We start from the raw sequence: 21,407 nt of genomic DNA, 5'->3' as shown, positions 1-21,407 counted from the left end.
AAAATAAACCAATGATATAAAAATGTATTGTATTTTGGTTAATACAATACGTTTTTTTCCCGTACATAAGTTTTTTTCCCGTTTGATTTACGTTTGAAGAGAAAAGGGGACTGGGATAAAAATAACTGAATTAGGAGATGTCCGTTTAAGTCATTTGGAATTCAAACCACCATAATCAATCGAAAACTTAATTCTTAGCTTTTTAATACCATCAATAATCTTTCTGCAGACACAGAAATATTGTTTTCAAAATCATACTGAACAAAGAAAGCTGATGGCGTAACAACAACATTAAAATGACGAATATATGCATCCAAATTCAAATAAGTACAATTATCGTGGTATTTCTGTAGCTTCCCCGTTCTACTCTAAATACACGATTCTCACTTCGGAAATTCGTTCACTAACTTCATTACTAATAAATTCATTATAAGCTTGCAACTCTGAACGAAAAATCGACTAGTTTAACTTTAACCTAACTTACTTAAGCCTTAGCTTAATTCCAAAAAGTTCAATAAATTGGACTTTAGTGTTGGTTCTAGTTGGCAACAGAATTTCATTTCAAGTTTCCATAGGCTAGCTTCAATGTAGAATATTCATCACTATCTTTTTTATTGTGTAATTAGGGAGCAACCTTTGTCAATAGAAACCCGAAACTATAGAATACGGAAGTTTTACGAGAATTAGACATCAAACGATTCTGCTAAGGCTGACAAAAAAATATAAAAAATGCATAAATATGCATAATGTCCCTAGTGGTTCATTGAACAGTGCAATCGGGTCACAAGGTACTGCCCCTCAAAAAATATAAAAATAATTCAAAAAACTTTAAAAATGCATAAATATGCATAAATGCCCATAGTGGTTCATTGAACAGTGTAGTCAGGTCACATGGTAATGCCCTTCAAGAATTATTCAACATAAAAATAATTCAAAAACATAAAAAACTCATAAAGATTCATAAATGCCCCTAATGATTCATTGAACAATGCAATCAGGTCACATGGTACTGCCCTTCAAAAAATATAAAATATAAAAATAATTCAAAATTTTTTTAAAATGCATAAATATGCATAAATGCCCCTAGCGGTTCATTAAACAATGCAATCAGGTCACATGGTACTGCCCTTCAAAAAATATAAAATATAAAAAGAATTCAAATTTTTTTTTAAATGCATGAATATGCATAAATGCCCCTAGTGGTTCATTGAATAATGCAATCAGGTCACACGGTACTGCCCTTCAAAAAATATAAAATATAAAAAGAATTCAAAAAATGCATAAAGATGCATAAATGCCCCTAGTGATTCATTGAATAGTGTAATCAGGTCACATGGTACTGTTCTTCAAAATGTATAAAACATAAAAATAATTCAAAAAATATAAAATGCATAAATATGCATAAATGCCCCTAGTGGTTCATTGAACAGTGAAATCAGGTCACATAGTACTGCCCTTCAAAACATATAACATTTAAAAATACTTCAAAAAATACAAAAAATGCATAAATGGGCATAAATCCCCCTAGTGGTTCATTGAACAGTGCAATCAGGTCACATAGCACTGGCCTTCGAAAAATATATAAAATGCATAAATGCCCCTAGTGGATCATTGAACAGTGCAATCAGGTCACATGGTACTGGCCTTCAAAAAATATAAAATACAAAAATAGTTCAAAAATTATAAAAAATGCTTAAATATGCATAAATGCCCCACTGAACAGTGCAATCAGGTCACATGGTAATGCCCTTGAAAGCCAAATCACAATCATAATCATCATAATGAAATATTTACTGTTTTTCCTATAAATTTTCTCAATAGCTGAAAATGTTTCTCCTGCTTCATATCATTTTTTTTCGTTATACATAAGCAGTTAAACGTTTATATCTCCATATTTCTATTGGGGGATATATTCTTCCTTATATTTTCTTCTGTTCATTTCTATTGGTTCACGGATTTAATTTCTGGGTCATTGCAAATATTTTGCAAAAACAAAAACAGTTTTGACATCGTTTGATGAAGGATGTGGCCCAAGACCCTTAATGTCCAAACCGGCGGTGCTGATCTCGGTTTCAAGACCCTTCAGCCAGAAAGTAAAATGGGGGGGGGGCAGCCATCCTGCGCTTTCGCATATTCTTTCTGCTTACCCTCCGTAGATTTCTCCGGCTAACCATTTAGAGCTGGGTCAACTCTGGCTGAGCTTACAGAGTCAGGTCACTGACCCCCGTCCCTAACTATGTAACTGGCCATACCAGGAATCGAATCCACAGCCTTCGGACAAAGGATTCCAAATCCAGCGCACCAACCACACGGCTAGGACGACCTTTTGACATTGTTTTTATACGTATCAATATCAATGTTAAAATGCGAATGTTTCCTACAAAAAATTATAGGTAAATATTGGATTTTCTTCTAATTTCTTTTCTAGACAATTAAAACGAAATGAAAATATAGAAAAACGGTTATTTGGTAAATAATAAATTATTCACATAAATGACCTACGAATAAACTGATCATATCACTCGTTGTCTTTTTTTATGCCCTTTCCTGGTATTAAACAAAAAAAAAAGTTTTTTCAAATGAAAATAAGGAGCAACGTTAAAACCTAAAACAAACAGAAATTATTATGTAGATAAGGGGATTCGCCCCGTAGTCAATAAATCGCTCTTTGCACTAAAGTTCGAATTTCTTTTCCACTTGATTTTGAATTGAAGTTATCAAGTATTTTGGGCAATAGGTTGCATAGGTTGCATCAAGACTGGGCTGGGTAATTGTAGACAGAGAAAAGCCAAGACAGATAGTCCAAGTAATTGAGAGGCAAATGTTTAAATGGCTGGGGCACGGCTGGGGCACGGTAAACGCTTTTTGTCGTAAAAATTGACCCTTGAATACTAAAGGCCGTTTAATTAGAATAAATAGCTCTTTTGAAAGTGCTAAACTTTAGCGTAAAGAGCGAGGTATTGACTAGGAGAGAACCCCCTCATATACGCAATAATTTCTGTTCGTTTTAATGTTGCTCCTTAATTTCAGTTGAAAAAACTTCTTTTTTTACTTCATTTCTGATAATTTTTTAAATAATGCTGGGAAATCCGGCACCCCCTTCATAGAAAATTCCCTTCCCCCATGAAAAAATACTCCCACGTAACCACGTAGGTTAGGTAAAATTTGAATTTGCACCAAAAACTATTATTATATTCGGGAGAGCATAAAAAAGGCATCGAGTGGTATGTTCACTCTATTCGTGGGCCATTTATATGAATTATTTAATATTTACCAAATTATAACCGATTTTCTGTATTTTCATTTCGCTTTAATTGTCTAGAAAAGATATTAGAGGAACATTATCATGTAACCGAAGAGTCATCTAGAGGGCTTTACATGGAACTTTGAAAGTACCAAGGACACCAAAATCCCCCCCCCCCTTCCCCTGCCGAAACTGACCCATATTCCAACCCAAAATCGCCATTTCCTTAGATTTTTCTTCTGATTGTTTCAAAATTATGAACATTTTAGAGCATTATGACTTTTTTGTCAGTGTTGCCATGGTTGCACCACCGCATGGAAATAAATAAACGAGACAAATTAATTAGGTTTGACGACGCTTTTTGTCGTAAAAATTCAAAAATTGACAAGTTGATTCCCAAAGACAGCCAAACCTTCGAAGGAAAGCTAAACCATCTTAGGTTGTTTGGTACAATATGTTTTTAACTTATTCCTTCCTGATTTTTCATCCATTTTTTCCTTTTTTTTTTTTAATGTGCCATCTGCTGCCACCAAAAACTGTAGGTGTTTTTCTTTAAAAATTAAAACAATTTTTTTTAAAGGCATATCTGCTTGTGTACGTCTCCTCTAAACCAATTCGATTGTATTTCCATTATCTTTGGTACTTTAAAGGCTAGATTATACAGTACTTTTACACTGTATCTTAATTTTTTTATCCAACAAAAGGTCTACCTGGAGAAGAAAGGGAAGTTTGAGCATTTATGAGCTCAATAGATGTGAAATTGATTTTCTTTTATAGCTTTTGAACTTAAAATTGCGCTGTTTAAAGCAAGTACAAATTCTTCTGTTCTTGAGATATTGGAAAAAGATACTTTATATTCCATTCCAATCGTTCTTTTTCAAGAGTAGTTGTTCCCAAAGCATAGGGACAAAAGCCGAAGACTAGCACAAAGAGGACAGGGGGGATGAGGAGGGCGAAGCCCCCTCATATACGGATTAATTTCTGTTTGTTTTAAGTTCGAATATAGCTCCTTTGCTTTCTTTAAAAAAAACTTTCTTTTAGTTAATTTCTGATTGTTGTTGATAACATACCCAGCATTACCCTACATATGACGAGGGCTGCAAACCTTCAATTTAAAATGTCAACGATCAACGACGAAGATTTCAATAGTGTACGTTTTATTTCGAATTGACGTCATGTTTGAGGGGTTTTATGATCTTTGTCAAAATTTTCCAATTTTTTTTTTCTTAATTACAAACTATTTATTCAATTCAATCTGAATGATAGTTCTTATTTCTGTATCAGCGTCCATTAGCAAACGCTTTCACCAGACATATCCTTAGAAAACATCTTTTCAAACTTTCGACTAAATTCTTTAACGGTGTAGGAATTTTTAACAATACCCGAATATTGCTTCGGTTTACTGATTTGTTTGCCTTGAACCATAAAGTCTACACTCAAATATAATGAAAAAGCTACTGGTGGCTGCTGAAGCTGACCCGATAGAAGCTTTAACAAATAATCAGAGGGGTCGTGGGTTCAACTCCAATAGAGAGCAACTTTTTATTGGAATTTTTCCTTTCACATTCTTTCTGCAACAGCATAACCCTTCAGCGTTACTTAACAAAATACAAGAAAAAAAGAAACTAAAGAAAGAAAAGCCAAACTACTTCCTATTTTTAGCACTAATGATTTTCAAAAAGAAAAATTTGGCTTGCATTACTTACAGGTCACAGCAGAACTACCCTTATGGTTAGCATTAACCCTTTCAGACCTGAACCAAGAAGGAGTTGCGCAAAAATTCCGAAAATAGCAGAAAGTGATCCTGGAGGTTCAACTAGAACATATTTATTTTAAAAAAAAATTTATTTCATTCCAAATCCAAACTGTGAATGGTTACCATATGGTCACGTCAGGTATATACATATACTATTTTAGGTAAAAATTTGTGAAACAGTTGTGATCTAAGTTCAAACACAGTCGAACTTTGCACTTCGAACACATGATTCGACTGGTTCCACCCCTAACGCACTTCTCATAGCGACACCTTCTCTTTTCAGTCGTATCCGGAAAATGCGAGGTCTGGTCAAACCTCATTGATTCCGAAGGCATCCCGTCTCGCGAGGTAGACGTAATGCCCTTCGTCACTAATAAGGATGGTCTTCCAACTCGAGGACTTTGAGATACGCCAGTAAGAACCAACCCACAAGCAATGTCCATTTTGAAGTACAGTAGAGACATATGCTGAACATTGGTCTGCTTATACTGTCGGCGGTGTATCAGCCAGGCGTTGTTCACAGCCATGTCAAAGAAGTAGTACACAATCCTCATATACCATTTCTTCGAGCGAATGTCAGTCCTGTAAAGCTTCAGGAACATGTCAGCAAGATCTACGCCCCCCATTGATTTGTTGTAGTCACGGACGATTCGGGGGCGATCAACTTCGACGTATTTCCGTGTTGTGCCATCCCATCCCTGACACTTATCAATTGAGGTGACTGCACAGTATGACGAAGCCAAATTGACTGGTTTGTTGTCATACCATTTTACTACCGATACTTCTGAATGTCTTTCAAAACGGAAGTCTACTGACCCTCGTCCATTCTTCTTCATGTTGGCGTCGGTATCTAGAACAGCACCCCTCATTCTGTTGCTGCGTATCGTACCACCTGACTCGATGCCATATTCAACCCGAAGCTTGTGAATGAGATCGATGCCAGTATAGAAGTTATCAAAGAACATCTTGAAGTTCATGAACCTTGGCAGATTTTCTACAAGCCGAAGGACAACGTCAGTAACTTGGCCAAGTTCAGAAATTTCAAAAGATCCTTTTCCTGTATATATCTCTATGTCACACACTATTCCGCTGATGCCGGCTCTCGTGAAAACCTTTACACCCCACGAGTGGGGCTTGTCCTTCAAGTACTGTCGACATTCAATTCTTCCGTTGAACGGGATCATCTGTTCGTCAATACTTTCGATGTCTTTAGGGTCTATTTTTTTTCATGTTCTCCATGAACGTTTCATATAGTCTGCTGATCATGAACAGTTTATCGTAAACAGCCTCCCCTTTTGGTATCATTAAGGTGTCATCGAAAATGAGGAAAAAAGATCTCAAACTGATGAACCTATCTTTGCTCATGGTATCAGCCACCGGGAAATATTGTATTCCATTCTTCCAGTACGTTTTCATAGCCAAAAGTTTGATAATGCACATGATCATTTGAACTCCAAGAAATCTGTGCAGCTCTTCAAGAGAAAGTTTCAGAACAAGATTCTTCTTTTTCATGGTATTCAGGTTCGTTTGGTCCACAATGTTTGAAAGAATGTCTTCTGTGATAAACATTCGGAAGAGATCAAGAGGCGTTTGTACCTTGTCAGACTGTAGCATAGAACCCTTCCAGGTAATATCTCGAGGTTCGGGCTCCGTTTTTATCCACTTGTATTGCTTTGCCTTCTTTGCTACCTTCTTTTTTGCTACTGGTTTTACCGTGACCTGAGGAGCATCAGTTGGAGTTACTAGACCGGCCACTGCTTGGGAAGGAGCATTTTTCTTAGCTATTGTAAGGAAAAAGGGTTCAGCGGGTGCAATAACTGTTGCCGACTGCATTGCAGAAGAAGTTGCCACTGGTGTTGATGATGTGCTTGAAGAACTGGTTGACGCTGCTGTGTCATTCGAGCCCGGGAGAGGCAAATTGAATTGATCCGTGTCATCGCCATTGTCTAACTCGAACCTGCCAAGCATTGATAAAGAGATGTCGTCTGTGTGGTCAATATCCTCTTCACCACTTCTGTCTTCATTGCCATAACAGTTGAGAGAACGTAGAGGTTGAAATTCTTGATCTGGATTGTCTGGTGCCCAGTGTGGGTCGTCGTTGTCGGACGAGATATCAAGATCTGAATCACAATCAGGTATGAATAAAAGACTTGCTGCTTCTTCTGCAGTCGTTTTCTTGGTAGCTCTTCAACTTCTTTCCTTGATCAGTTAGGACCAAGGGCTTAGGACCATGACCTCTCATGGAGTCAGAGCTCGTGCTTGGGCCAGCTGAAATGAAATTCAAGGTAAGTGCATCACTTAATAATAATAATATAATGCAATAAAATAGGCCATTGGCCTCTACACTTGCTTGAGGCATCACAAAAAATAGCTCTTTTACCCTTGTTGCCAGTAAAAAGGAGGAACAGAAAGAAAATGTGCCTATTCCCGATCATAAAAAGGACTTGCTGCCTCGTTTGCTGTACAAATCTGCCGAGGTGTGGTTTGGCAATGAATACCTGACGTGACCATTTGGTAACCGATCGTTAGCAACCTTGTTTGGGGCTAAACTACAGCTCAGAATTAGACTAGTGATATCTCATTCAAAAGATCGCATTCTTAGCTAGCAAATAATATCATAATCAGGCTCTGAACTTACCAGAAACGTCCAGGTCATCGAGGTCAAAATCTGCACCTTTCCTCTTTTTCGACATTTTATGTGTTGTCTAAACTTGGACGCTCGCTCGACCGCTCGGGTAAAGCCTTGAGGGATAATAAATTTAAACGCGATAGAGCCAAGCAAGCGCTATCTAGTGGAAAAGAAATCACGGCTGTAGCTTTGTCGAGTCGAGAGAAAAAAAATAGGGGGCGAGGGGTATCCGTATGGTGACCACAGGCATGAAAGGGTTAATGTCACAAATAAGCTTGTTGACTCAACACTTGAAACAAAAAGCCTATGCAAAACAAAGAAAATTATGCAAAAAAAAAAAACAAAGCTTACCTTTGATGACCAAAAATGGACGGTCTCTGATGTTCAGAATCATCTTCCAACTCTCCATTCTGCCGTTGCTTTTTGTTATTCCATACAATAACTTCACTCTTGGATAAACACCTAAGAGGACGTCTTCTCCTATTTGAAGAGGGGTGTAGTGCACTCCTCTGTGGGTTTCCAGCAAAAGAGCCGTCAAAATGCTCGTTGACAGTAACCTCGACACAATGATACTCAGGCTTTTCCTTAAAACAATCTATTTATTAGCACAGGTTCACAAAGAGGACAAAGGGAGATGGGCAGGAATTTTTACCTACAAATGATCCTCTAACGAGGACGTCCACCTAAGAGGACGTCTTCTCCTATTTAAAGAAGGGTGTAGTGCAGTCGACTGTGGGTTTCCAGCAAAAGAGGTTTGTGGGTTTCCTCCTACTAACTACAGCTATTGCTACTACGCAAGCTAAAAGTATTAAGGTGAAGCTTTCAAGGAATATCTAGGCGGAAGTTAAACTGAACCAAAAAATTCTAGTGCCATTATTAAGATTCAAAAGAGATTGGAGGGTAAGCAGCCCTCCTCCCAAGCCAATTCATTTTCCAAACAGATCCAGTTACAATTTTGAGACACCCATTTTGTTCAGCACAGTAGAACGGTCCAGTAACTATGTCTCTAGGGATATTGAGTATGTCAACCCCCCACAATTACGTCATTAGCCCATTATGCTTTAAAACTAAATCAAAAGGTACTGTGTGTATGGTTGTCAGTAAGACACCTCAGCAATACATCGAGAACGACTGGCGGCATTAAATTGAAACTTTCGGGGCCAATACTAATGCTACTCCTGCTTTTACAATGTAAATAAATCAAAAGAGTGTAAGTGTATCCAAGTTGTCAAAGAACATAGAAAGATTTTTTTAAGGAATAATATTATGTTTTATTTTTCAGGTCTACTTGAGGAGGTATAAGATTAAATTAAACAATACTATTTGTTTCAGGATTAAACATTAGTGAAAAAGTTTCTCCAACATACAAATAGCAAGCCAAACTATGGATTCTTACAGAAATTAAATAAAAAAAACAAGTTTTTTAAACTGAAAGTAAGGAGCGACATTAAAACTTAAAACGAACAGAAATTATTCCGTACATGAAAGGGACTGTCCCCTCCTCAACGCCTCGCTCTTTATGCTAAAGTTTTTTATTGTTTTAAAAAATAAAGTTGTGAGACAGAGTCAAACTTTAGCGTAAAGAGCGAGGCGTTGAGGAGGGGACAGCCCCTTTCATATACGGAATAATTTCTGTTCGTTTTAAGTTTTAATGTCGCTCCTTACTTTCAGTTTAAAAAACTTGTTTTTTTTATTTAATTTGTGATCGTTTTTTAGTTAATTAAGATTTTATTTGAATAAAAATTTTAATTTTATTTTTCTAAATGTATGTCTTTACAAATTAACTTAAGTAACTAACTTCTATATTCGTATATTTTTCTTCTGGCAAAAAATACAAAGTTGCAGATTTTTGCAGATACGAGCTTGAAACCTATGTAATAGGGTTTTCTGATACGCTGAATCTGACGGTGTGATTTTCATTAAAATTCTTTCACTTGTAGGGGATGTTTCCCCCCTCTTTAAAAAATCGAGTAAATTTTCTCAGGCTCGTAGCCTTTGATGAGTAATACTAAACTTAATAAAATTTATATATTTAGGATCAGCATTATAAACACATTCTTTTGATACATTTATTGACATCAAAATTTCGTTTTTAAAAGTTTCGATTACTATTGAGCCGTATCGCTTGTTTTTTTATTGTTTTTTTTTATTACGTATATGTTATTACGTATATGAAGGGGTTCTCCCCTTAGTCAATAAAACCCACTTTACATTAAAATTTGAAAAAAAAATTTTATTAAGAAAAACAAGAAAAAAAAAGGCCGTTTAATTATAATAGATATCTATTTTTAAATCACAAAAAAAAACTTTAGCGTAAAGAGCGAGGTATTGACTTGGGGGAGAACCCCCTCACATACGTTATAATTTCTGTTCGTTTTAAGTTCTACTATTCCTTCTTACATTTCTGTTGAAAAAACTTGTTTTTTTTTATTTAATTTCTGATCGTTTCTTAAATAATGCTTGGAAATCCGGCGCCCCCTTCATAGAAATGTCCCTTACCCCAAAGAAACATCCTCCACGAAAATATTCTCCAGAGTAACCCCCTCCTCTAGCCCCTCCTCCAGAAAAAATCCTTCCTGAAAATGGTTGTATACTTTCCAATAACCAATAAATAATGCTGGCAAGTCCGGCGCCCCCTTCATGGCAATTTCCCTTCCCCCATGAAAGCTTCCTTCATGAAAAGATCCTCCAACATAACCCCCGACCCACCCTTACCACCCCCAACCACAAAAAAAAACCTCCAGAAAACGTCGGTATACTTCCCAAAAACCAAAACTATATGTTAACATTGGGTAAAGTTCATAACTTTTAGCCCTCCTTCCTGGTACTTCGGGGTATCAATTCTTCCTAATTGACATATCTATCATATTTTCGACCATATTGAACAAAATGGCGCTCTAAAAATTTTGACTGGGTGATTTTGGGAAAAAAATAAGCGTTGGAGTGGGACCAGTTACCCTCCGTTTTTTTGGGTAACTTAAAAAGGGCAATAGAACTTTTAATTTCCGTTCAAATGAGCCATCCCACGATATTCTTGTACCAATGGGTCTATACGATCACCACTGGGAAAAAAAAAAAAACAAAAAACACAAAACAAACAAACAAATAAACACACATCCATGATCTTTCTTCTGGCAAAAAATGTAAAATTCCACGTTTTTGTAGATAGGAGCTTGAAACCTCAAAAGCAGGGTTCTCTGAAACGCTGAATATAATGGTGTGAATTTCATTAAGGTTCTTTAACTTTTAGGGGGTCTCTCCCCCTTTTTTTGAAAATCAGCCTAATTTTCTCAGGCACGTAACTTTTGATGGGTAGCAGTAAACTTGATGAAAGTTATATATTTGAAATCAGCATTGAAATCTGATTCTTTTGATATATCTATTGGTATCAATAACCCGTTTTCTAGAGTTTCGGTTACCATTGAGCCGGGTCGCTCCTTACTTACAGTTCGTTACCACGAACTGTTTGAAAATCTTGTAGATATTTTTTTTTTTTTTCATGAAAAAGATTATGTCAATAAAATACGAACAGAAATTAACTTCAAAAACTGTTTCCACAAACAAATTTTTCAAAGAAAAGTAAAGAATTCTATTAAACAAAACACGAGCAGAAATAAAGTAATATACGAGCTCGTATTTATCAGTTGAGATAAAACTAAATTTATTCATTCATTCTTAACAACGTGTTACAGCATTGCATGTCACAGATTACGTTACTAGTTATAGTTGATTGCATACGGTAGTTGATATTATCATGAGCAGACCCACAAACCTGAGTCTAGGCTTAGGCCATACAGGCCCATTACCTCCAAGCTCCAGACTTTCGACCACACCCTGATTTGTTTTTTATGGGGGGGGGGGGAGAGAAAAGAGGTTAAGATGGCAACGCCAGCTTTAGGTTTGAAGGGTGACAGATTCTCAAAGAATCTGTCACCCTTTAGTTTGACTCCATTTGGAGTCAAACTAAAAGCTGGTCGCCCGCAAATGGGATGAGAAGAGGTCATAAAATGAATTAAAAGAAATTGTAACTTCGTGCAAGGGCGTGAAGAATGAAGATTAGAATAGATTGGACATGAGAAAAAGCCTGCGCAGCTGCATTGGCCTCAGGCGGCATGGTGCTGCAGAAAGTTATTAGTAGTAGTATTAGCGTTAGCAGTAAAATTTGTAGTAGTAGAGGCAATGGACCTTTGTGGACTGACCCTTGACTCCGTTTTTAAAGTCCCCCCCCGCCCATATGAATAATAACAAAAAAAAGAATTAAAAACTATGCAATATTACTATACAGTAACTAGCAAATAGTAGAATTATGTAACTAGTAGCATAACTAGCAATACATAGTTATGTTACTTTTTTTTTTTTTTCCCTAACACATCAGGTTTATGATTTTTTGGAACAAAAGGTTCCCGTGCAACTGAAACCATTTAACTAAACCCTCGTGCACCTCAATCCCCGTTTAACTCATCATCCGTTTAACACACCATGTTTAACATAATCCCCATTTAACTCAATCCCATTCAGCTAAACTCCCATACAAGTCCAACTCTCAATAAACTCAACCTCCATGCGCCTTAGCCCCATTCAACTCAACCCCCATGCAATTCAACCTTCATTCAACGTAACTCTCGTTTAATTCGGCCCTCTTTTAGCCCAACCTTTATGCAACTCAACCCCCATTCACTCAATCCCTGTGCAATTCAAGGCTCATACAACCCAACCACTGTTCTGCCCAACCCTACGTCACTCAACCCTCCTTCGAATTAACCCCATTCAGCTCAACCCACTTTAAATCAACAATACACCTATAAAACGTAATTCAGCCCGTTTTGTGTGGTAAAGCTTTCTAATTTAGTTAATTATTAAATTAGTAAAAATATATATGACGCAAATATAAAGTTTTCAAAATACCACTTTTTAAGATAAGGATACAAATCGTGGAATGTGTGGGCTTGGAGGGAACTCTCTCAGTAAACAATTTCCTGGCTAAATGCGTAAATTTACCGGAAGGACGTGGTTAGGTTTTTCACATATATACCCCGATTTTTGGGACTTAAGGCAGACTTATTGACTCGCCGGGTGAAACTACGCCCGTTTTTTTCTCATTAGAAATACTTTGGCCTTTGTCGGATCATTGTAAGTGTCTGTATCTTATTTATATATTATTGTTGTTTTTGAGACCTGTGGTCTACTTGGGACAGACAGTCCCAGTAGACAGAATATATCCGATTATATTATATGTTAAATCAATAAAATTATTGTATTTTAGTCAACCTCTCTACGATCTATATTTTAGCCTCTCGAACATCCCCAGTCGGTACGCCTAATTAGTTCGGTCATAGCCTAAGGCACGCTACCAAAGTTTAATTACCTTAAGGCCAGAGTTTATCTCCCCTATAAAGGGAGAATAAAGGCATCTACAACTACAACCCCCAAATACCATAAATAATACTTCACAACAACTGGTGGCAGCGGTGGGATTCGAACCCACGCCTCCGAAGAGACTGGTGCCTAAAACCAGTGCCCTTATTCTAACTTTATGCCGGACTGACCTCTGGTCCGTTGTTTTTAGAAATACCTTGGAACTTTGTCTTATCATGATACAGCCTTAGCTAATTTTTTTTGGAAAACAAATTTTTCATAACTTCTTTTTGGATCCATGTCTCAATCATTTCTTTGACACATTTTTGGAAAGTAACAAATTTCAAATCCAGTTCAAATATATCATGATACTATCATCACTTACTCAATCAACTGAAATTTTGGGAACTATAGCAGTAATACAGACTTTACTACAAGTTCGTCAGAAAGTGAGATAAAAACAGAACTTAATTTAGGCCTAGAAAATGTGCTACATAGCCAAATGGCTTATGTTATTGAAAGATGGAAAAAAATATATGTGAAAATTTAAAAGTCAATAATGTTATATGTAATTTACCCAAGGCATTTCTAAAACAAAAAAAAAAACGGTATATTAACCACTTCACAAAGAAAAATTAAATTATTGATGGGAATTAAATGTAAACTTAAAAAAAATTCATATAACATTTCTAATATAAATCTAATTTAAGCAAAACCACTAATATTATGTTTAAGCCGCTTGGGGTCAAGTAAAACAGAAGATGCATATGAAGAGGGTAAAAGAGTAATTGTCTGTCCTAAAGATAGAGAAAAAGAGATACAAGGATAAATTCCAATTTGAAATCCTTCGACAAAAAAAAAGCAACATGTCCAATATTGGCCCGGAAACATAACCCTTAGGAAACCCATTGAGAGTATACGCACATAATGACCCAAAGATGGCAGAATAATAGCTTTAGACGAAATTAAGTTGTTTTAAAAGTAAAATATTGAGAATTGGGAAAATTCTTCTTTAAATAGGGAGTATTGTGTTAAAGCTTTCTTATTTGGTTAATTATTAAATTAGTAAAACTATATATGTCGCAAATATAAAGTTTTCAAAATATAACTTTTTAAGATGAGGATGCAAATCGTGGAATGTGTGGGCTTGGAGGGAACTTTCTCAGTAACCAATTTCCTGACTAAATGCGTAAGTTTACCGGAAGGACGTGGTTAGGTTTATCACATATATACCCCGATTTCTGGGACTGAAGGCAGACTTTTTGACTCGCCGGGTGAACCTCTGCCCGTTTGTTTTCTCATTAGAAATACCTTGGAGTTTGTCAGATCATTGTAAGTGTCTGTATCTTATTTATATATTATTGTTGTTTTCGAGACTTGTGGTCTACTTGGGACAGCCAGTCCCAGTAGACAGAATATATCCGATTATATTACAGGGTAAATGAATAAAATTATTGTATTTTAGTCAACCTCTCTACGATCTATATTTTAGCCTCTCGAACATCCCCAGTCGGTACGCCTCATTAGTTCGGTCATAGCCTAAGGCACGCTACCAAAGTTTAATTGCCTTAGGGCCAGAGTTTATCTCCCCTATAAGGGGAGAATAAAGGCATCTACGACTACAACCCCCAAATACCATAAATAATACTTCACAACATTTGTCAAAAGCAATAAAAACTGATTCGAATGAAATTGTCTTTATTCGTGGATTAGTAAGTGTTATTTATGCAGTGTTATGCAGTGTTATTTGTTCTTATGCTTCACTGCAAAAGTATTCTTCCTTCCTCCTCTAAAAAAGCAAAAATTTATCCTCTTGTCTTAAAATTTTCAATTAGCAAAATTTTTCATGCCCAGGACCCGGACATACTTGAATTTTGTGGTTGTAGTAATGAGGTTAAATGGGCTCGAGTCAAACAGGGTTCGATTAAACGAGGATTGAGCTGCATGAGGGTTGAATTTAACGAGGGTTGAGATGAATGGGGGTTGATATAAGCGGGGGTTGAGTTGTATGGGGTTTAGTTAAATGAAGGTGAATTAAAAATGGATCGTGTTTTACAGGGTTTGAGTTAAGTAAGGGTTGAATTGCACAGGGGTTGAGTTGAATGAGGGTTGAGTTGTATGGGGGTTGAGTTGCATAGGGGCTATACTAATAACTAATATTTAATAATTACCCAGTGTAACTTGTAGTAAATAGTAAAAAATTTGTAACTATGTAACTAGTAATGCATAGTTACTAGTTACTCTTGTTACTCTAGTTAGTCTTGCTTTTTTTCACTTTTGCACTCTTTTTTCTACGATCGTTAAATTTCTATTATGTTTTGTACAAACAAATTTAAGTTACAAAACGAAGTTACTCATAATAGCTTACAATAATCATTGCAAGTTATAAGTTACATTACTACTTATAAGTGATTAGGTAGTTAGATTAAGGTAATGTATCGTTACCATCTGGCTACATTATCGCCGGCACTAACTCATCGAAAATAATTTCCGAAACAACAATGGCCAAGCATGAAAAACGAAAAACGAAGAAATATAGGAAATGTAGAAAAACGAAGAAACGAAATGTTTTCATGAACATGAAAAAACGAAGAAACAACGACGAAAAACGAAATGAATTACAGTCAGTAAAAAAAGAAAAATACAAATGTATCAAAAACGAGAACGAGACGAAAAACAAGATGAATTACAGCCAGTAAAAAAAAAAAAAAAAATACAAATGCATCAGCCAAGACCTGCACTCAACCCTCCTCTAAGCGAAAGAAGAATGGAAAATGCAGATTAAAGTCTACAAGACGATATAAAACAACGAACCTTTAATTTTAGTACAGTTTCATTCAAACTATATTCATTCAAAATCAAGACTATATTATTTTTTGTGCTAATAACTGGTATGCTACCCTGCTCTTCCCCCCCCCCCCCCTTACATTGTTACATTACTATTTTCCGTCATTACAAACATAATCTAGAAAACAAAATTACTTGTAACAGTTTGGTTGTTATCTTATTACTCGTTGACAATTATTTGGGTTTTCAATTATTTGGCAGACAAAAAGTTTGTTTTCTAGCTCATGGGTATAATCCACTGAAGGAACTTCAGCTTTCTAAGTCAGAAGAACGTCTCCAGCAGCACCTACAAAAAAAAAATAATAGCCCTGAAGTTGCGTTTTAAATCACACCCAAACATATATTCAAGTTTATGCATGTCTGTTTTTGTGTTTACATTGAATCGTTCGTACTGAAAACTATTCAAACCGTAGATATTCAACCAACTTTAACAGTCTAAATACAATAAGAATCTTTGAAGCATCTATAATAACAAATGGTAAGATGGCACTGATGTGGCATATCAAATACGGTATCCATATATAAAATTAAATGTTTGTGTATATTTTTGTGTAGGCATAGGATTATTTGCAGCTGAAAATAAGATAAAATTATCAAGTAGAAAATCTGAAAATTTGAACAAAATAATTTCGGAAATAGACATCAGTCACAGAACTAAAAACCCGAAATCAACACAAACCAGCACAATCAGCACAGAAATGCGCCCCATCAGCACAGAAATGCGCAGAAAATCAGCACAGAAATGCGCACAATCAGCACAGAAATGCGAAGAAAATTAGCAGAGAAATGCGAAGCCATGATAAGAATCGTGCAAGGGCTAAAAACCCGAGCTGCCGTTCATAGCAAGCAGAGGGGGGTAACGCGTTTTGGTTATTTCGAATTATTGATAGTAAGATCTTAGCCTGTATGAGGTAGTACTGACACTATAAAATGGAATCTTTAGAATCAGAATGGGATACATCATTTTAGCAGGTGTGATTTGCACTGCGGATATGAGTATATACCAAGGTACCATTTTGCCAAGGCGCCCGTACCAAACTGGTTTTTATGGTAGGTAAACATGTCATTACACTCTTTGCCAAGAGATTAAACCAGTATTGTCTATAACTTAATTTACGTTGGTTAAACTTCCGATGGTTAAGAAAGCGTAACAGGTAATTAAAGTATGAGAAATGGGATGCTATAATTAGACTGATTTTAAGTTGAAACATTGTGACGTAAAAATAACTCAGTTATTTGCTTGCGTGTATAGGAATTCCCGTGCTATTTGCTTGCTTGTATTTTGTGTTAAAATAAGTAGTTTTTATATCTTTTAAAAGAGCTTTAAGGGGTTTGAGAGACTCAGTTGCCTAATTCCGTGTGGTTTTTCTTTACTTGATAGTCATTAAAAACGAAATTTTTGTTTTAAATAAGTAGTTTTTTTATCTTTTAAAATAGCTTTAAGAGGTTTGAGAGACGCAGGTAAGAAGTAATAGATATTATACAGTTATATTTTTAATATATTTTATTTTAAATTTTTAACAATTTTATGTGTTTTTATATTTTATATTTTATTTGTAGGGTTTTAGAGACTCAGATGCCTGATACAGTGTGGTTTTCCTTTACTTGATGATCATTAAAAACTAATTTTTTGTTTTAAATAACTATTTTTTTTATATTTTAAATGAGCTTTACAGGGTTTGAGAGACTCAGTTGCATACTTACGTGTGATTTTTCTTTAATTGATGTTAATTAAAAACTAATTTTTTTTTTTAATTAATTTGTTTTGTATATTTTAATATATATTTAAAGGGGATTAGAGAAACTTTTGCCTAATTCCGTGTGATTTTTCTTTACTTGAGGGTCATTAAAAACTAAATTTTTTTGTTAAATAAGTAGTTTTTTTATCTTTTAAAAGAGCTTTAAAGGGTTTGAGATTCTCAGTTGCCTGATTCTATGTGATATTTCTTAACATGTTGGTCTTTTTATTGATATTATAAAACAGCTATACAGTGTTTGAGAGACTCAGTTGCCTAATTACGTGTCATTTTTCTTTACTTGATGGTCGTTAAAAACAAAATTTTCGTGTTAAATCAGTAGTTTTATATCTTTTAAAAGAGCTGTACGGGGATTGAGAGACTCAGATCCCTATTTCCGTGTGATCTTTCCTTACTTGATGGTCAATAAAAACAAAATTTTTGTGTTAAATTAGTAGTTTTTCTATCTTTTAAAAGAGCTTTATGGGGTTGGAGAGACTCAGTTGCCGAATTCCGTGTGATTTTTCTTTACTTGGTAGTCATTAAAAACGAAATTTTTGTGTCTTAAATAAGTAGTTTTTGTATCTTTTAAAAGAGCTTTACAGGGATTGAGAGACTCAGTTGCCGGATTCCGTGTGGTTTTTCTTTACTTGGTGGTCATTAAAAAAGAAATTTTTTTGTTAAATAAGTAGTTTTTGTATCTTTTAAAATATCTTTACAGGGTTTTATAGACTCAGTTGCCTAATTACGTGTGGTTTTTCTTTACTTGGTGGTCATTAAAAACGAAATTTTTGTGTTAAATAAGTTGTTTTCGTTTCTTGACAAAGAGCTTTACGTGGTTTTAGAGACTAAGGTACCGTATTCCGTGTGATTTTCATTTACTTGGTTGGCATTAAAAACGAAATTTTTATGTTAAATAAGGAGATTTTGTCTTTGTTATTTTATTAGTTTTTGTATATATTTAAAGTTATTTAAATGGTTTGAGAGACTAAGTTGCCTAATTCCGTGTGGTTTTTCTTTACTTGATGGTCATTAAAAACGAAATTTTTGTGTTAAATAAGTAGTTTTTGTATCTTTTAAAAGAGCTTTACGGGGATTGAGAGACTCAGTTGCCGGATTCCGTGTGGTTTTTCTTTACTTGATGGTCATTAAAAACGAAATATTTGTGTTAAATAAGTAGTTTTTGTATCTTTTAAAAGACCTTTACGGGGATTGAGAGACTCAGTTGCCGGATTTCGTGTGGTTTTACTTTAGTTGGTGGTCATTAAAAACGAAATATTTTTGTTAAATAAGTAGTTTTTGTATCTTTTAAAATAGCTTTACGGGGATTGAGAGACTCAGTTGCCGGATTCCGTGTGGTTTTTCTTTACTTGTTGGTCATTAAAAACGAAATTTTTGTGTTAAATTAGTTTTTTTTGTATCATTTAAAAGACCTTTACGGGGATTGAGAGAATCAGGTGCCGAATTCCGTTATGTTTTCGTTTCATTGATGGTAGATAAAACGTAATTTTTTGTGTTATATAAGTATTTCTTGTAACTTTTAAAAGAGATTTACGGGGGATTGAGACACTCTGTTTTAGCTTGTATCAGGTACGTTCCCTAGATTTTTAAATGCAATTCCTGATTATTATTTATTGAAAAGCAATAGTTTGACTATTTAACCAATGTTCGGCTGTGATTTGCCTGATCACAGTTACATTCTCAGGATTTATATTCATTCTTTTTTAATTTCTTTCTCTGAAATGCAAGAGTTGGAATAGTTAAGTAGTTTGTTTTTGTTTTTGAAATTGTCAAAATAACATGTTCATTTTTAGAAAAATTTAATTTTTTATTACTGTATATTAAAAGATATATGTTTAATATATAAGTATTGGTTTTTTGTTGTTTAACTTTTCAAAGTTACATTTTCTTGATTTTTCATAGTTCATTTTGAATTTCGTTTGTTGAACTGCACGAGTTGTAATAGTTCAGGAGGGTTTGGTTGGGGTTTACCTTGTCACAGGTACATTTTCTTGATTTGTCACAGTTCATTTTGAATTTCTTTCGTTGAAATGCAAGTGTTGGAATATTTCAGTAGCGTTTGGTTGTGGTTTACCTTGTCACAGTTACATTTTCTTGATTTTTCAAAGTTCATTTTGAATTTCTTTCGTTGAAATGCAAGAGTTGGAATATTTCAGTAGTGTTTGGTTGTGGTTTACCTTGTCACAGTTACATTTTCTTGATTTTTCAAAGTTCATTTTGAATTTCTTTCGCTGAAATGCAAGAGTTGGAATATTTCAGTAGTGTTTGGTTGTGGTTTACCTTGTCACAGTTACATTTTCTTGATTTTTCAAAGTTCATTTTGAATTTCTTTCCTTGAAATGCAAGAGTTGGAATATTTCACTAGTGTTTGGTTGTGGTTTACCTTGTCACAGTTACATTCTCCTGATTTTTCAAAGTTTATTCTGATTTTTTTACATCGAAAAATAAGAGTTGCAATATTTCAGAAACGTTTGGGTTTGGTTTACACTGTCATAGTTACATTTTCTTGATATTTCAATGTTCATTTTGAATATCTTAGTTATTAATTAACCAGATGGAATTGTTGAGGATGTTTTGGTTGTTCTTTTACTTTGATAAGCTTCTTTTTCGTTTTATTTATTATGTAATCTTTTTGTTATTTCGTTTACTATCTTTTTGTTTTATTGTTCGGATGATATTTGCTTATTCTTTCATTTACTATTGTACTAAGTCAATATTTTTCATAGTACTTCTTGTTTTACTTAAGATGAAATTCAATATTTTGAATATTTCAGTATTTTTTTGGTATTTTTTAACGTTTAAGATATAAACTATATTTAATTATAGTTTTTTAAGAATTTGTTCGACTTCTTTTTTTCAATTTTTTGACTTGTTAGTTAATATGTTTTTGTTTTTTCCATATTAAATAGTTAAAATTATCGTTTTTTAAAATTTCATGTTTTATTTTATTACTTTTAAATGAAAGAGTTGGAATATTTCATTATTGGTTGGTTGTGGTTTAACTTGTCATAGTTACATTTTCTTGATTATTCATATTTAATTTTTAATTTCTTTAGTTGAATTGGAAGAGTTGGAATATTTAATTATTGTTTTGGTGTTGTCTAAATTTTCAAGTTTACATTTTCTTTATTCTTAAAAATTTATTTTTTATTTTATTTAGCTTAATTGAAAGAGTTGGACTAGTTCAGTAGTGTGTGGTTGTGGTTTACAATGTCACAGTTACATTTTCTTGATTTTTCAAAGTTCATTTTGAATTTCTTTCATTGTAATGCAAGAGGTGGAATATTTCAGAAGTGTTTGATTATGGTTTACCTTGCCAAAGTTAAATTTTCTTGATTTTTCAAAGTACATTTTGAATTTATTTCTTTGAAATGCAAGAGATGTAATATTTAAGTAGTGTTTGTTTGTGGTTTAACTTTTCAAAGTTAAATTTTCTTTATTTTTCAAATTTAATTTTTAATTTCTTTCGTTGAAATTGAAGAGTTGGAATATTTCAGTAGTGTTTGGTTGGGGTCTACCTTGTCACAGGTACAGTTTCTTTATTCTTAAAATTTTAATTTTTATTTTCTTTATCTTAAATTCAATAGTCGGAATAGTTAATTATTGTTTTTTTGTGTTTTTCCTTGTATCATTTAAATTTTATCGATTTTTAAATTTTATTGTTAATTTATTTAGTTGATATGATCGAGTTGTAATAGTTAAGTAGTGTTTGGTTTTGTCTTACATTGTAACAGTTACATTTTCTTGATTTTTCAAAGTTCATTTTGAATTTCTTTCGCTGAAATGCAAGAGTTGGAATACTTCAGTGTCACAGTTACA

The 21,407-nt window shown here is 34.4% G+C and overlaps 1 protein-coding gene across 1 annotated transcript in view; it reads right to left on the bottom strand.

Moving 5' to 3' along the window:
• The window catches only part of LOC148951636 (polycomb protein Su(z)12-like), a 29,308-nt gene that overhangs the window by 6,310 nt on the left and 1,591 nt on the right, over positions 1-21,407 (bottom strand). Inside the window, exon 2 of the mRNA XM_089091170.1 lies at positions 7,981-8,213. Coding sequence (XP_088947296.1) covers positions 7,981-8,213 — 233 coding nt within the window. The remainder of the gene's footprint in view (positions 1-7,980; positions 8,214-21,407) is intronic.

This window comes from Artemia sp. Qi Xiang Cuo, chromosome 6 (genome assembly GCF_049724085.1).
Source record: "Artemia sp. Qi Xiang Cuo chromosome 6, ASM4972408v1, whole genome shotgun sequence".
Lineage (NCBI taxonomy): Eukaryota > Metazoa > Arthropoda > Branchiopoda > Anostraca > Artemiidae > Artemia > Artemia sp. Qi Xiang Cuo.
This window is presented reverse-complemented; position numbering and strand designations above follow the sequence as displayed.